Raw genomic sequence first — 15,584 nt, 5'->3', positions numbered from 1 at the left:
GTGAAGGCAGACGGTGAACACCCTGAAGGAACCGGGCAGCCCAACACTTCACCATGCTGCTTCTGACATGAATGAGGGCCGGCGTTGGGGTGCAGTGGGTAAAGCTGCCCCCTGGCATGCCAACATCCAGAGCGGACACTGGTTTGTGTCCCAGCTGCTGCATTTTAGATCCAGCTCCGTGTTACTCAACTGCGAAAAGCAGAAGACTGACCAATGTTGGCGTCCTTTCACCTTTACTCGAGATGAAGCTCCTGGCTTCAGCCCAAGCTAGCCAGTGTTGACTGCTGCGGCCACTTGGGGAGTGAACCAGCAACAGAAAGCGTGCACTCTCTCTCTACAATGCTTTCAAATGAGTAAATCTTTGTTTAAAAAATAAAGTTTGGTAAACTATGTCTAGAGTTTCCCACTTGATAACTTCAGACTTAGACCGCAGGCAATTAAAACAATATATAAAGGAAAATGATCTTAACAGATAAGCGAGATAGGAGTGCCCTGGATCATGGAAGCTACCACCTCTGCACAGAACGCCAGTCTGGAGGTGGGCGGGTTCCGACTGGGCAGCATACAGTGCCCGTTCTTGATGGGCCTCTCCGTCGTGGTGCCAAGATGGCTGCAAAAGCTCCAAGCACTACCCTTTCACAGCAGGTGGAAAATCCTGCTCTGCAGCTTCCAGGTGGTTTCCCTTAGATCTTCCTGGACTGAGTGGGGTCCCTGCTACAGGGAGGCTGCTGGGGGGACAGCAGTGACCGCGTTCGGCACCTCTTCCAAGTTCAAACTGCACCCCTACACCACCTCCCACTCCAACACACACAACCCGTGCTTTGGAATCAAAGACTTCATCGTTGAAATGACCGTTAGCAATAACGCTAGGAAGACAAACACACATCTGGATTCGCATACGGGCGCAGACACATGCCTCAGTCAGAGAAGCGAGGCCTGGTGTTTCTCTCTACCCTCTCAGCCTCGGCATAGGGACCCAGCTAAAAGGCCTTCCCTGGGGTCCTATCTGGAAGGAGCTGAAAGGATCAGGGACACACAGCCAAGTCTGTCTTGGAAGGCAGCCCACCCTCTCCTCTCAACCCTGGTGGTGCCAGAAGGTGCAGCAGAAGTACCCCAAAGCTATGTTGGGAGCAAGGCGTCCACAAAGGCCCACAGGTCTTCGAGCCTGGAGCCCACATGCCTCATTAGCTCCAGGACTGAGCTGGGTTATGCCCTGGGTAGCTGCAGGCTGAAGGTGTGCCACCTCCCAAAGACAATGAGGTCCCCAAGGCACCACTGCTTACCCTCAGATAATCCAGCAGAAAGTTTAATGCAGGCTGTAACATAATAGCACCTCTTGGCACTGACCCTTAGACATAGTTCTCAGGCTAATTCTTGCTTCAGTAAAGACAGTTTCCAGGGCGCCTGAGCTGCTTATCTCACGAAGCAGCCACTGGAACCCTGTAATCCATCCTCACGGCTCATCCCCCAGCCCAGCCGGGGGAAGGTGGCAGAGCGCTGTGGCCGGGTCTCAACATGCTGCAGCCTCACTCCCCCAGCCACTGGCCACCTGCAATCCGACCATCGCCAGCCACTCTCAGCCTTGGGATTAACAGGCTTTCTCCAGAGCTGACATCACGCATGCTCCATGCAAATTTCCCGGCGCGCCCAAGGCTTTCTCAGGACAGGAGGCTGTCTGGAAGCGCGTCCCTGGCTGGCCCCACGACGTCTTGTCTGAAAGGGTCTCCCCCTGCTGTCTGCTTCCTCTGAACTCTGAGCACACACAGCCTGGTCTTGCAGCCATCCCTGCTCTGTTATGTAACCTCACATCCATCCCTGTTGCCTCCCACTCCCTCACGGCTGTCGCCAGGGGACTGGACCATGCGCAGCTCCTCCTCGCCATCTTGCTGTCTCTGAGCCTGCTTTGGCTGAGCACCAAGAGGGAATCAACCCTGAGCATTGTGCTCCTATCTGTCTCTACTTTGCTGATAAACTGTGTTAATTCTACAACTTGACAGATCAATGGAAATTAGTCCAAAGTGACCTTGGCCCTGTTAGAGGACCCCTCAACTGCAGTAATGAACACAGGTATACCCCAAGTAAGACAGGCAGACCAATTAGCTTAGGTGGTGCCTGGCCAGAGGCAGCTCCAGATTACAAACCTCCACGTAGAACATTCCACAGTGGGGGTTGATGTTAGCCTTACACAGGAAGCGGCCCATGGGAGGAGGGGCGTAGGGTGCCTGACCCAGACCATGGGAGCTGCCATCAACTCATCTTGATGGTCCCAAGGCACAGATGAGGTTAAACCCTTGCTGTGGGGAGCCCAGGAGGAGACAGTAACCATGGCAAATATTCAGAGATTCTTAGCCAAACATCAAGTCACAAAGTAGCCAGCTAGCTAACCCAGCACACAGTGGAACACCAGAGCAGTGACATGCGGTACACCCTCCCCAACACACATACACCTGTTCTAGGCAACACAAGCCTCACATCAGCAGCCCCAGAGCACCAGGAGGTTCCAGGTGCAAAGCTCCCAGAGGAGCTGTGCTCCCCTTCTCTCTGTGTAACATCCCATCTCCCCCCCTGCAGGTCAATTCCTGGGCAGTCCTGTGATCTGGCCTTAAGCATGTGCACAAGCAGCTGGTCCCATGCTGCTTCACCCCCATGGAAGCTGTCTGTCTGCAGACTCCATGTAACTTTGAGATTCATGAGGCAGAGGAGTACCCTAGCAGGCAACAGGGGTACGGACACATGATAAGCACAGGTGGTTATCATATGCCTACTGGCTGATGCCCACATCCCACAACAGGAGGCCTGGGACCCAGCCCTGGCTCTGAGCAGTCCTGACTCCAGCTCCGTGGGAGATATCAGGGATGGTTCAAGGAGTTGGGCCCTGCCAAGCCTCTCCCTCGTGGGAGACCCAGCTTGAGTCCCCAGGTCCTAGCTTTGGCCTAGCCCAGGCAAGGCTGTATGGGCATTTGAGGAGTGAACCAGCAGGTGGAAGCTGCCTTTGTGTGTTGCAAATAAAGAAAAAAAATGTTTAAATGCAGAAAGTTAACCTGTCAGGAAATCAGTTTGGCCACCCTATATGAGATGACCATTTGGAGCTATTCATGGGATACAAAATCCCCTCACGTTGTGAGGCTCTTTTGCCAACAGCACATGGGGTAGGTGAGCAAACTGCCAGGCTCAGTAAATGTGTGCAAGAAGAATTCACTGAGCAGCTACCATGTGCTGGTCACTGGGAGGACAGAAGGGGATCTGAGATGGAGACAAGCCCTCCCAGTTCAGAGACAACTAATGGATCAGAAGGGTAGGTACTGACCACGGAGAGGGGCGGGGGCAAAGGAGAGCTGCATGTGCCTCAATGAGCAAGTGCCACTGAAACAGAAACCTGGAGGAAGGGAGTGAGCCCGAGTGACAGGGAGCATGCCACAGCCTGGGCCCCCAAGTGCAAGGCCCAGGAGAGGAGAGGAGAGGAGTAGTTGGAGAGGAGTCCGGGGTGGCTCACGCAGGTTTGTGGGGCCATGAGCATGCACAGGTGCGACCTGTCAGGGAGCTGGGTCCTCCTGTCCTGGGGCTGTAGCCCTGAGGGTTTCATCCTGGCAGTGCTCTGGAGCTGTGGGAAGGTCTTGCTTTCATACCAAACACCTGCCAATATCTGCAACAGGCAGCCAGAAGCCAGGATCTCCACTCAGCTCCTCCCTGTGAGTGGCAGGGGCCCAAGCCCTCTTGTGCCATTGTTCTCTACCTCCTGGGAGGTGTAAGCACTAGGCTGGAGCGGTAGCAGAGTATGGGATGCAGGTGGCGCAAGCAACAACTTAACCTGGGGCACCATAAGCCCCACCTCTCTAAGGTCAGCTGTTACAGTAACCCTCTGACTGGCACTTCAGGGCAGGCCGTGCTGAGGTAAGGAGCCTGGCAGACACAAGGAACATGGCCCTGGGCCATGGGTGATTGGCACACGTGGAGAACAGAGGCTGAGGTGGGTGATATGGGTAGCAGGCACCTTTAGGTGTGTCTGGCAGGCACTGCTAGACGGCCAAGGGAAGCCTCAGCTGCCCTTTTCTATGGGGCAATGGGCACTGTGCCTGTTGTGCAGGCCACGCTGCCTGGCTTGCCAGACCCGTCACAACTCCACGCAGGAGCACAAGGTTAGGGTGCCCAGCCCCAGGCTGCCCACAGCTGGGAGCAGAGCAAGCGGGCCTCTGCGGACCCCTCCCTGTGCTTGCGACCAGGCTCCCGGGCCCTGCCTGTGACCCCCGCTGCCTCGCACACTCGGGCTGTGGAGGATGGAAGAAACTGCTGAACCTGGCACAGGGACCGTCTTCCCGGTTCACTGTCCAAGAGGAGAAGCTCTGGGACTTTCAGGCTTCATCTCCAAGCAGTTGTTTATCTTGGCAGATGGCCCTCCTTCATGGCAGAGGGAGGGCTGCAAGCAGCCCGGGAGGCAGGCCCCAGGGACGCCCTGGCTGCGGGAAGCCTTCCATTTAATCAGGGGCTGAGCCAACCTTGGAGAGGAACCACCAGCCCCACTCCAGGGGAGGCGCCCCACCCCCGCCTCTGCAGCTGTTCCCTCCTGTTTGACTTTGTAACCAAGGGGTACAGAAGACAATAGAAATATCTGGAATATTATGAAATCCAGTAAGAGAGTGAGCAAGCAGCGGGGACTTGGAGCAAGCATTCCGCTGAATGGGTTTTTCCAGGAGGTGAGCGGATTGTTTTCATGGAGTAACAGCCTGGGAGACCGTGGGAAAGGGGAAGGAACCCTGAGCCAGGCCAGCAGCAGCTCCGGCTGCAGCTCAGAGAGGCAGCCACTGAGCTCGTGGGGGGACAAGAGGCCCAAGATGCATGGGGCAGGGGGACCCTGGGGAGGGCAAAGGCACGGACGCCACAGCAATTCCACCTGCCAGGAAGGCTGCTCCAGTGCCCACGAGTATGGACGAAGGGCAGGGGTGCTGTGGTGAGGAAGGGGCACCACGGTCCAGGGGTCTCCCCTCCAGGTCACTTAAGAAAGCTACCCAGTCTCCGGCTCTCCTGACTGTGCAAGCCAGGTCCCACCCCCTGCACACACACGCACACACATAAGCAGCCAGAGAGCTAAGTCCTCCTGTACGTCTAGTGCTGCCAAGGCTCAGATCAGCAGTGCTGGAAGCCGAGTCCCCATAGAACTCGTGGAAGCCCCAACTGCTGGCTTCTGCAGGGCTTGCAGCAGCTGAGGAGCACACATTTCCAGCACCCACTCTAGTCTAGCATCATTCTCTGAGAGCCAGAAGCTTGGAGCATCTCTGTACAGCCCCGTCCTGTGACTCCTGCCAGGCAGGGAACACTGAAACCAGGATGACAGCAGTACTGACTCTCCCTTCCCTTCCACCTCCCCCTGCCCCATTTTGTAACAATCACAAAATACCAGAAGCTGGGTAAAGTGATAAAGGAATTTTACACACAGTTTTGAAGATTCAGAGTCCAAGATCGTGGTGGGATTGGATGGGGCAAGGGCTTGGGATCGGTCTATGGTGACAGCCTCATAGCAGGTGACATCATAGCAGGAGCAGGTGCATCAGGAACATGCTGCTCTTGGGCGGCCTAGCTCGGGTCCCTTCCCAGGACAGCACTCTGCGTGAGCTGAGGACCTGCCCGCATCTCCATCCTGAGAGCCAAGCCCCCCATTTCTGAACCCTGGGGGAACAAACTCAGACCACACCCACACACCATTGCCATGCTCACCAATGAATCACAGGCCCCTTACCCACAGACCCCTTCTCTTCATACCCACACATGGGTAAGAGGTTACAGCAGGGTCTGTTCTAAAGATTTGGAAACTGAAAGCAAAGTGCAAGCCCACTGCCTGTCATGCCCCTTGAGGTAAGAGAGCTGGGGTTTGGACCAGGCACTGACAGCAGAGGCTGTATGTGTGTGCATGCTCGAAGCCACGCCCAGCTCCCACCCTCCTTAATGATCACGTTTATGGAAAATCTGATGAGGTGACAGGACATGTGGGGCCAGCCCGAGAGCCTGGCTGAGAGTCAACATCCTAACGATTTTGAGCATCCACGGTTCCTCCCGTGCCTGGCTCAATTACCATCGCTTAATCTTCCTCAGCTGTTGCGGGGCTGTAGCCTCAAATCCAGAGAACATGGGAAGGGACTCAGAAATCCACATGCCCACTCACCGCTCTGGAGGATGGACAGTCACTGCTGGAGATGTGTACATGGTATTGATAAGGCAGTGACAGTCTATAATCACGGTATCCAAGCCGTCCTTGATGTTTTAATTAACAAGCCATAACAAGCAAATTAAGAAACCCCCCTTGCCACCCCAGCAAGCCACAATAATGCTGTGTGAGGGTTTTCTAAGTGGGCCTCCCAGACCCTGGAAGTTGAGCCCCTGAGGGCAGAGCCAGCCATAGGTGCCAAGCAGGTTTCCCTTCAGGTGGCCTGCAAACCCAGGAGAGCCCTTTCACTTCCATCTGAGCAGGTACTCTCTGACAATCAGTATGCCTGAGAAACTACAAACTCTGGCCAACACTCCTCATCCCCCTTCCCCAAATTCTGAGCCAGAGAGGGATGCGTCGCAGGAGGGTGCTCCCACCACCATCAGACTTGTATCCAGTGCCGTGCGCCAGGCTTCCCTTAGTCCTCAGGGCCCCACTCCCCCAACCCCCAGACCTCCAGACCCTGCCCCTGTGCCACCTGACCCCTACCAGCACAAGCATGTGCCAGCTGTCACACAGGCACAGGTACCTGTGGCACTGCCACTGGTTTACCATGCTTCCTCAGTGATTTCCCCTGTGAGCTCTTGGGGCCCAAGTGGACCCTCAGACACCAAGCCCCAAGCTAGGACTGTCTGAATTCTCACCTCCACTCCCAAACCTGCACACGGACTCATGCCAAGGAGGCCTCAGCCCTGACCCTACAGCTGAGACCACAGAAGCATCCTTCCCAGGAAAAGGGGGAGCTGATGTCATAGGGAAGGCAAAAAAAGAGGCAAGGACCAGATTCAAGTGTTAGAGGGTGCTGAGGAAGTTTCTCTTTGGTCTTCAAGGCCAAACTACAAGGAGGATGTTGACATCTGCTGGACAGGACTGCCAGATGATGAACATTCCTGACCACCAGACAGCAAGCTGACTGTGCAAGGCGCAGTCCGTGGACCAGTCAGCAGGACACAACTGTGATGGGAATCTGAGGCTCAGTGAGGGCACTCCTTGAAGTTTTGGGAAAAGTGAGATGACAAGCATGACTTTATTTTGGTGCAGTTTTTTTTTCATAATGTGTGGGAAGTGCCTCTCATGAAAAAAAATTGTGTGGCAGTCTGGTTTTTCTTTTTGTTTGCACAAAAGTAGATACATACATTGAAGTCCGTTTTTTAAAAAAGGTTTTTTTAAACTTTAGAAATTTATTTGAAAGATATCAGCCAGTTCCTAAGGAAACCCAGCCAGGCCCATGAGACCAGCAGGACCCTGGCCCAGGGGACCTTTGGCCTGACTGTCCCATTATTAAAGAGATTGCCCCACCTTGGGGTCACTAGTGTGGTATAGTGATTATGCCACCAGCAGCACCCCATGCAGGTTCTTGTTCCAGCCCCAGCTGCTCCACACCCGATCCAGCTTCCTGCTAATACACTTGGGAAAACAGCAGATGCTGGCCTGAGTGCTTGGGTCCCTGACAAACAGGAGACCTAGAAGTAACTCCTGGCTCCTGGCTCCAGCCTGCTCCAGCCTGCTCCAGGCCCAGCTGTTGTGGCTATTTGGGGAGTGAACCAGCACATGAAATATCAATCTCTGTGCAATTCTGCCTTTTTTAAACAGATCTTTTAAAAATAAAATATTTCACCTGGTCAACATGTCCACGATGGGACCCAAGCTGGTCCCTGAAGGACACTCAAAATCTCAGCCAAACCATAGTCCTATGAATGTCAGCTCCATCCCACTCCCTTCCCATCATGTTCCACATTGGGACATCCACATTGGGACAAGTATTGCTGTATTCTGTCTTTCAGGTAGAACAGCGTCCCAGCATGAGTCTACACTATGCAATGTCTGTCCATGTGTCCACCACGGATGCCTGAATTGCTACTATACTCAGGCTGTTGGCAACACTGCTGGTGTGAGTATGCATACACAAACACCTGTTCATGCCGATGCTTTCACCTCCCTAATGGCAACAGCCACTGTTAGCTTCTGTTTTGGGGGTGACGATGATGGCAGTGACCATCACCAGCTCTTCTCCTTGAGGTGACCCTGGCTGTTTTACTGATTAGACAGCAGAGCTGATGATATCAGGTGAATCACACACAAGGACAGAAGGAAAGCAGGACCTGAACCAGGTCCAGCCTCGGAGCCCAGGGCTCAGACCACAGCACTGACACCTCCCTCCCTGTGGAGGTAACAGGCTGCTACCAGGCAACCTGAGCCTCAACTGCATCTCATCTCTCCCCCGCTGGCGCCCACGAAGGCAGCAGCCCTATCCTCTGGATACACTCCACGGGCAGCACTCCCAGACCCCCTGCCTGTGACCGGCTGCACACACAGGCTCCGCCAAGGGTTCCTCGGTTGGCGTACTAGCCCATTTGCCACTCAGGATTCTGCACCCCCTCCCTGCACTCAGGGAGGCTGCTGTCTACCTTTAACCAATTCAGAATGAACTCAGAGTCCTAATGGAGCCAGGAGATGGCACACGGGACATCACCCCAGCTCACTGCAAGGTACTCCTTCCTTGTGGCTGGGAGAAAGCTCCTCATCAGGGGGGATGGTGCCGGCTTCCCTGCCTTCTCTGTGACAAGGTGGGGAGCTTGCCGCCTCTGGCTGCATCCTGGGGAGGGGTTCTATTTCAACCACTCTCACACTGGCTCCCCTGATCTGAACACCCCTAGGCAACCCTAGGCCTGAGAACTCTCCCTGCCCAGCCACAGCAGGCTGTTCCACACTCCACTTGCCCTCAAGCCCAAGGCTGTCCAGCCTGGCCACATGGGCCACTGATTTCCAATTCCAAAATAAACGTCAGCTCCACATCTCTAAAGGGAGACTTTATCCCAAATGCATTTTCTAATTAAGTTCAGCCTTTATGCAACCTCAGACATGACCCTGGCTGGAGCAACAAAGCCAGTTGAATTCGGTTCCCTGGGGCACTGGCTTTGGTTCGGAACCTTCCTGCCAGCTCTCAGAAGGACCTCAAAGACCAAGAAGGGGAGAGCTGCAGAACCCGTAGCCACAGGGGAAGCCTCACCAGACTGGCGGGGACAGGAAGCCTCCACCTAGGCACATGTGTGTGCATGTGGGTGTAAGCAGCCTCTACACACACATGCATGTCATTTACATGAATCCATGCACAGCCTCATCATTCAAGCACTTGGAGCAGGAGCCTCCCCCGACCCCCGTCTTTGTCCCCCCACATCCCATCACCATGACTTTCTCCAAGTTCTGGATCCAATTCTACATGCATTTGGGATAAAGTCTCTGCACTGATGATTAAGGCTAAACCTATGAGAAAAGAAACTTTTTTTTCCTTCCCAGAAACTCTACTAGCTGAGAAATCGAAGCTGGACTTGTGGGATGTGATGCCCTAGAGTTGACAGTATGCTGCTGCCCTAACTCTCCTAAGTAGCTGAGTTGTTGGTTTTTTTTTTTGGTTTTTTTTTTTTTTTTTAATTAGGCAAACCCTGCCAAAGGCAGCCTGGCTTCTGAGGCCAGACGAAGGCATACCAAGTCCCTAAATTGAAACTTCTGAAAAAGAAAAAATTCCCTCAAAAAAGCCGGGAAGGGCCAAAGCATCATTATAAGCACCACCCAGACTTCTGACAACAACCCGCAGGCTGTCTGGTTCGGGACGAAGAACCCCTAATCAACACAAAACCTCGGCCTTGGAACCCTCTCTGGGCAGACACAAGGTCCCAGCGTGGACAAAGTCTGAAGCCAGGCCTGGCCATGTGGCCAGAAAGGAGACAGGCATTAGCCACAAGGGCTGGCGTGAGCGCTCAGGCCCGTAGACCCATCATCTCCCCTCATACACACACATGTTACATGCCATGGGATCAGGACACATGTGCCAGAGGTTTACCATATGAAAGGCACAAATGTCCAAGCACATACAACCACCACACGTCAGATCTGGGCTGTCTCACACTGCTTCAAACACCAATGTGCCCACAGCCCGGCAGGATCCAAGGCCAAGGGCCCTCCCCTGGTGCGTGTGCACAGTGGGGCACGCATCCACATACATGCATACTGCACACACATGGGGGCGGGGGCAGCACTCTGTAGAGCCACAAGGCTACATAAACCTCCATCGCAGGGCCAAACTGTCCCCATAGCACCCTGTGGCTCCTGACACTCTCCCTCTGGACCACAGGGCTAGCCGGTAGCCATGCCCACTGCAGGTGCCCAGCACCAGCGAGAGGCTCAGGCCGCACTGTGCTAGGTCTAGAGAAGACCAGAATTCCCAGCTCCATGGGCAACTTTAGTAGGTCAAAGCTCCTAAGTTGAATCATCATGGGGGTGGGGCTTCTAACTTCTAGCATTTTGAAGCAGTGCTTGGGTGAGGTTATGGGAATACTAAACAAAGCAGAAAACAAAAGCACCCCAGGAACACAGGAGCCCAGGGCCAGGGCTGGCCAGTGCACCACCTGCTTTGCACTCGAATACCCCTTCACAGATTCCTCTGGAAATTTTCTGACACCCCCCCCCATACACACATACCCCATTTCGGACAAATCCACCAAGACCTCAGCAACTCACCTGCAGGAAAACATGTGCAGGCACTCTGCCAGGGCAGGGTTCTAGGGCCAGAGGGGCGGGCACAAAACACAGCCTGAAGGATACACTTGCTACACTTTGGCCTCCCTCCATAACACACCCAGTGGAAAAAAAACCCGTGCCCCCGGCCCTTTGGGTTTCACCACCTCATGCACCACGTCACATGCAGAGCTCCAACAGACTGCAGCAAGGCAGGCTTGGTGGGGCTGGAAGACTCTAGGTGCTGGTGGGGACTCCCACATCCTATTTCAGAGTGTCTGGGTATGGGTCCCAGCTCTGTTCCCAAATACAACATCCTGCCACTGTGCCAGCAGAAGGCAGCAGCTGCGGTCAAGGGATATCTGCCACCCACACATGGGACCCAGCCTGGTTGGGCTGTTCAGCCCTAACCCTTGCAGCCATTTGCAGAATCAGTCAGCAGATGACTGGTTCTCTCCTTCTTCTCTCCACCCAATAAAAACAGATCTTAAAAATAAATGGAGGCTTCAATGCCAATCCCAACCCTGGCAGTGGGTGGCCCTCTGTCCAAACCCTGCCTGCAGGCCACATCTCTGCAGCTCTGACCTGGACTGTCTGAGTGCACCCCTGGTGCCATGGAACGCACAGGGAAGGAGTCCTTGTGTCCCAAGATCAGGGAGAGCCATGGGCTCCACAGGCCCCAGCACTCGGAGCAGACACGGAGCTGTGGGGCAGCATCAGACTGGCTCAGACACACACCTCAGGGATGTGTCCATTTCTTTGAGCATGGACCATGCCTCTCCTCTGCTGGGAAGGTAAAGGGAGGCTTCTCTACCAACGAAAAACCAACAGGAGGCCAAGCAAGGGTGAGAAACCAAATCCAGCCCGGCTCAGGCTATCCAAGAAGGCTGCATAAATCAACTGGGTTTGGGGGCAGCGGCAAGAGTGGGACCAGCTCCTGGCTGGCCAGCCAGGATGCAGGTGATTGGCCTGAGGGAAGAGGAATGCAAAGGGCACTCCGGGCCTGCAGAGGTCTCGCACCCCGTCCACCTGGCATGACAGGAAGCTCACCCAGCACAGGACTTCCACTACCACTGAGACCAGACAGCAGAACTGCAGTAGGTTAATCCACAGAGGGAAGTACATGCCCATTCTCCACCATGGGCACGCTGCCAGGTGTGGGGTGGGCCCATACTACTCCCATGGGAGACCTGGATGGGTTCTTGGCTCCTGGCCATTCCAGCTATCTGGGGAGCAGATAAAACACCTTTCTCTAACTCTGCCTTTCAAAAAATCAATAATTTCTTTTAAAAAATTTCATACACTGGGACCGACACAGTAGCACACCAGACTAATCCTCCACACTACGGTGTCAGCATCCCCTATGGGCACCGATTCTTATCCTGGCTGCTCCACTTCCAATCCAGCTCCCAGTTTATGGCCTGGGAAGGCAGAAAAATGGCTCAAGTCCTTGGGACCCTGCATCCACATGGAAGACCTGGAGGAAGCTCCTGGTCCCCAGCTTTGGATAAGCACAGCTCTGGCCATTGTGGCCATTTGGGAAGTGAACCAGTGGATTGAAGACTCTCCCTCTCTCTCTCTTTCTCTCTCAAATCTGCCTTTCAAATAAAAACAAATATTCTTTTTTTAAAAAAATTCCACACATGTTCAGTACATGAACAGGCTTCCCCGCCCCCACCGCCAAATACCTTTAGATGAAGGGAAGGCTGGGAGACAGAAAAAGGAGAGAAGGAAAGGGAGGAATGTTTACCCAGCACCGCATGTAGGTCTTGCTGGACCAGAAAGCAAACATGTCTCCCATCCACGCTGGTGGAGCACACAGCTCCTGTGGCCATGTAAGTCATACATTCAGTCCAGACCACCCAACACACTGGACAAAGCCCTCTGTGTCCCCCAGCACACACCTGCCTCCTGCCTGGGTGTCCCCTACCACAAGACACCTCCCTCGGGCAGCCTGGGCCCATTTCCCTGGAGGTCAAACTTCCCCCATCTTGCTGGTTACCCCTTCATTCAGATGCCCTCTACCAGACACCACCTTGGCCCCCCTTTAGTAAAAAGCACAGAGGTCAAAGAACCACAAAGAAGCACCAAACAAGGAAAGGGGCAGCAGAGCCCGAGAGCTGGCTGGAGAACAGTTTCCTGAGACCCATGTGTCCCCAGGAGGTCTCCAGGCCGCCCAGCTGGGCACAACCCCCTCCTCACTCCCCAGCTCATGACCATGAATCTCAACTCACCGACAGTGTCGCATGGCTCATCTTTGTGGACGCAGAAATCTGTCCTGCAAACAGATGAGCAACATCAGGTGCATGAGTGGTGTTCCAGAAAGTGACATAAAACACCACTGGTGAGCCCCAGTGAGCTGTCCCTGGGTGCGGCTGCTTGGAGAACGACAATGAGCAGCTTTTGCCATAAGTAACGCAGCCACAGCATCCCCAAGTAGCGGGGGTTACACCTGGAAGGCCCTCTCATAGACGACCTATCCCACATGCAATAGCTGGGGGTGTTCCGAAAGGAGATGTGTACACAGTCAGTCATCACCGGAGACAGACATTGGCTAAAATCCTGACAGCAGCAGCTGACATGGGCGACTCCACTTGGGCCATTGTTTTATGAAGCCCCACAATGACCACAAATCACCCATGAGAGCACAACACAGCAGCTGTTTCTAAAACCTGCACCCTAACTTTCCAGGATCACCCCTAAACCAGGGCTAGGCTGCAGGCCAGTGAGCAGGCAAAGACGACCCAAGCCCAGAGCTGGCCTAATGCTCTGATACTACAAGTCTATGGAGCTCAACAGGCCCCCACGGCACTTTGCCATGCAGGGTCAGTAGCAATCACAGCACACTGGACAGGGAGCACCCTACTGGAGGTTCAGCCAGGATGACTCCTCCCACCTGCATGAGAGGTGGGCTCCACCATTCACCCCACCACCACCACTGAACAGCAAGCCAAAGTGCCGACAGGGGCCCAAGGTCCAATGTCCTCAACACAGCCTGCATCCCTTCCAGCAGGAGACTTTTCTCTCCCTCACACCTACCAGCCACGGGCCCAATCCGCATTTACCTGGTCACGAAGACGGCAGCATCCACAGGAGGCATGTCATCCTTCCCTCCAGGAACCTGGTTGCTGCCCAGGTACCGGGCGCCCCCGTACTCCTCATTCTGCCAGTGACAGAAGCTCTCCAGGGACCGCTCACCGTGGTGCCCGATGGACAGCTTGGCCTAGGGGATGCCAGAGAAGAGTGGGAGGAGTGAAGGCCCAGGGCACGTGCCCAGTCCGAGGTGATCATTACAGTGCTTGCTGAGTTATCTTTTGATGATTTTCTGCATACACTGGATACACCAGAGAGGTGGGCAGGCGGTGGAAACTGGAGGAAGCCAACCCAGAGACTGAGGGCTAAGATCGGGCGAAGAATGTTCTGTCAACAAGGCGCAGAGCACCACTCGAAGCAATCTCCCTCAAAATCAAGTCCGCGGCCCGATTCTGCAGGTCACTCTGCCACAAGGGGAGTCACTATCCGGAAAGAGTAGCTGAAATGACACGCTAAGCCCAAACTAGAGTGGCAGCTGGTGTGTGGCACCAGATAAAGTCATGGTCCCAGAGACCCCACGTTGAACTCCAAATACTTCGGAGGTGGGGAGGTGACAGTCACACTTGAGACACTGCAGGGGAGAGGAGGGGAGACACGGGACCCCAGGGTCAGGGTTCCCACGCCCTTAACATCCCTCTGTTTTGTCCCACAAGGCCATGGTGGTTGAGTTTGACTCACAAGGGATTCTCATAGAGCTCATGGGCCTCAGGGAATAGGGCAACATTAAACACTGATTCCCAACCTTTTTGCATTGAAATAATCTTCATGTCTCCAGGCTTTTGAAAAGAAGCCCTCCCTGGCACCCAGTGGCAGTGAGCTGCTCGAAGACAGTCACGTTCCTCCCGGTGTGCTCTGGAAGGCGCAGTGGGGACTTACCGGGCGCTGTCGCAGCAGGACCAGCTTGGTGACTTGGATATGGACCTTGATCCCAAGGCTCTGATGCTGAAACATGTTGTACACCTTTCAGGAGAGGGGGAGAGGAGACACGGGTATGAGGAGAAAAACAAATGCCCTGCATGGCAACTTGGGACAGAGCAGAGACATCAGGTACCAATGTAGGCCAGCGCACACCTAAGGTCCCAGTGCTAAACGCAGGCCCTGGGATGCCCCTCCGCCACAGACTCATTTTTTTTGAACATCTAAATAGTCTTAGCATACAAATTCCACTTCTGGCAACTTTCATAATTGAAAATATAGAAAGTACAGCTGCGCTTATCTCATACTAAAAAAAGAAAAAAACCTAAAGCAGTGTGACTTCGTGTAACTCAAGTTTCAATGTTTGTAGCTGGAGTGTGGAACAACAAACTTTATGGCAGAGATTTTTCAGAGACCAAAATCTACCCTAAAAGGAAATTTTCCCAGTGAAAAATGTATCAGGGCCCAGCATGATGGCTCAATGGCTAAATCCTCGCCTTGCATGCACCAGGATCCCATATGAGCGCTGGTTCACATCCTGGCAGCCCTGCTTCCCATCCAGCTCCCTGCCTGTGGCCTAGGAAAGCAGCTGAGGACGGCCCACGACCTTGGGTCCCTGAACCCATGTGGGAGAGCTTGAAGAGGCTCCTGACTCCTGGCTTCAGACTGGCACAGCTCCGGCCATTGTGGTCATTTGGGGAATGAACCAGTGAATGGAAGATCTTTCTGTCTCTCCTCTCTGCAAATCTAATCTGCCTTTTCGATAACTAAAATCTTTTCTTAAAAAGAGAAAAAGGACAAACGCAAGGCAGGGTGATGTTGTAGTGTGGCTTTCCAACACTGTCCATAGTGCACCTCCCCTCCC

At 54.1% G+C, this 15,584-nt stretch overlaps 1 protein-coding gene across 1 annotated transcript in view; it reads right to left on the bottom strand.

Moving 5' to 3' along the window:
- ADAMTS17 (ADAM metallopeptidase with thrombospondin type 1 motif 17) overlaps positions 1 to 15,584 on the bottom strand; it is a 215,361-nt gene that overhangs the window by 147,872 nt on the left and 51,905 nt on the right. The window contains exons 5-7 of the mRNA XM_058666570.1: positions 14,681 to 14,764; positions 13,777 to 13,934; positions 12,946 to 12,989 (exon numbers count right to left, since the gene is read on the bottom strand). Of these exons, the coding sequence (XP_058522553.1) occupies positions 12,946 to 12,989; positions 13,777 to 13,934; positions 14,681 to 14,764 (286 nt within the window). The remainder of the gene's footprint in view (positions 1 to 12,945; positions 12,990 to 13,776; positions 13,935 to 14,680; positions 14,765 to 15,584) is intronic.

Source organism: Ochotona princeps, chromosome 6 (genome assembly GCF_030435755.1).
Source record: "Ochotona princeps isolate mOchPri1 chromosome 6, mOchPri1.hap1, whole genome shotgun sequence".
Taxonomy (NCBI): domain Eukaryota; kingdom Metazoa; phylum Chordata; class Mammalia; order Lagomorpha; family Ochotonidae; genus Ochotona; species Ochotona princeps.
This window is presented reverse-complemented; position numbering and strand designations above follow the sequence as displayed.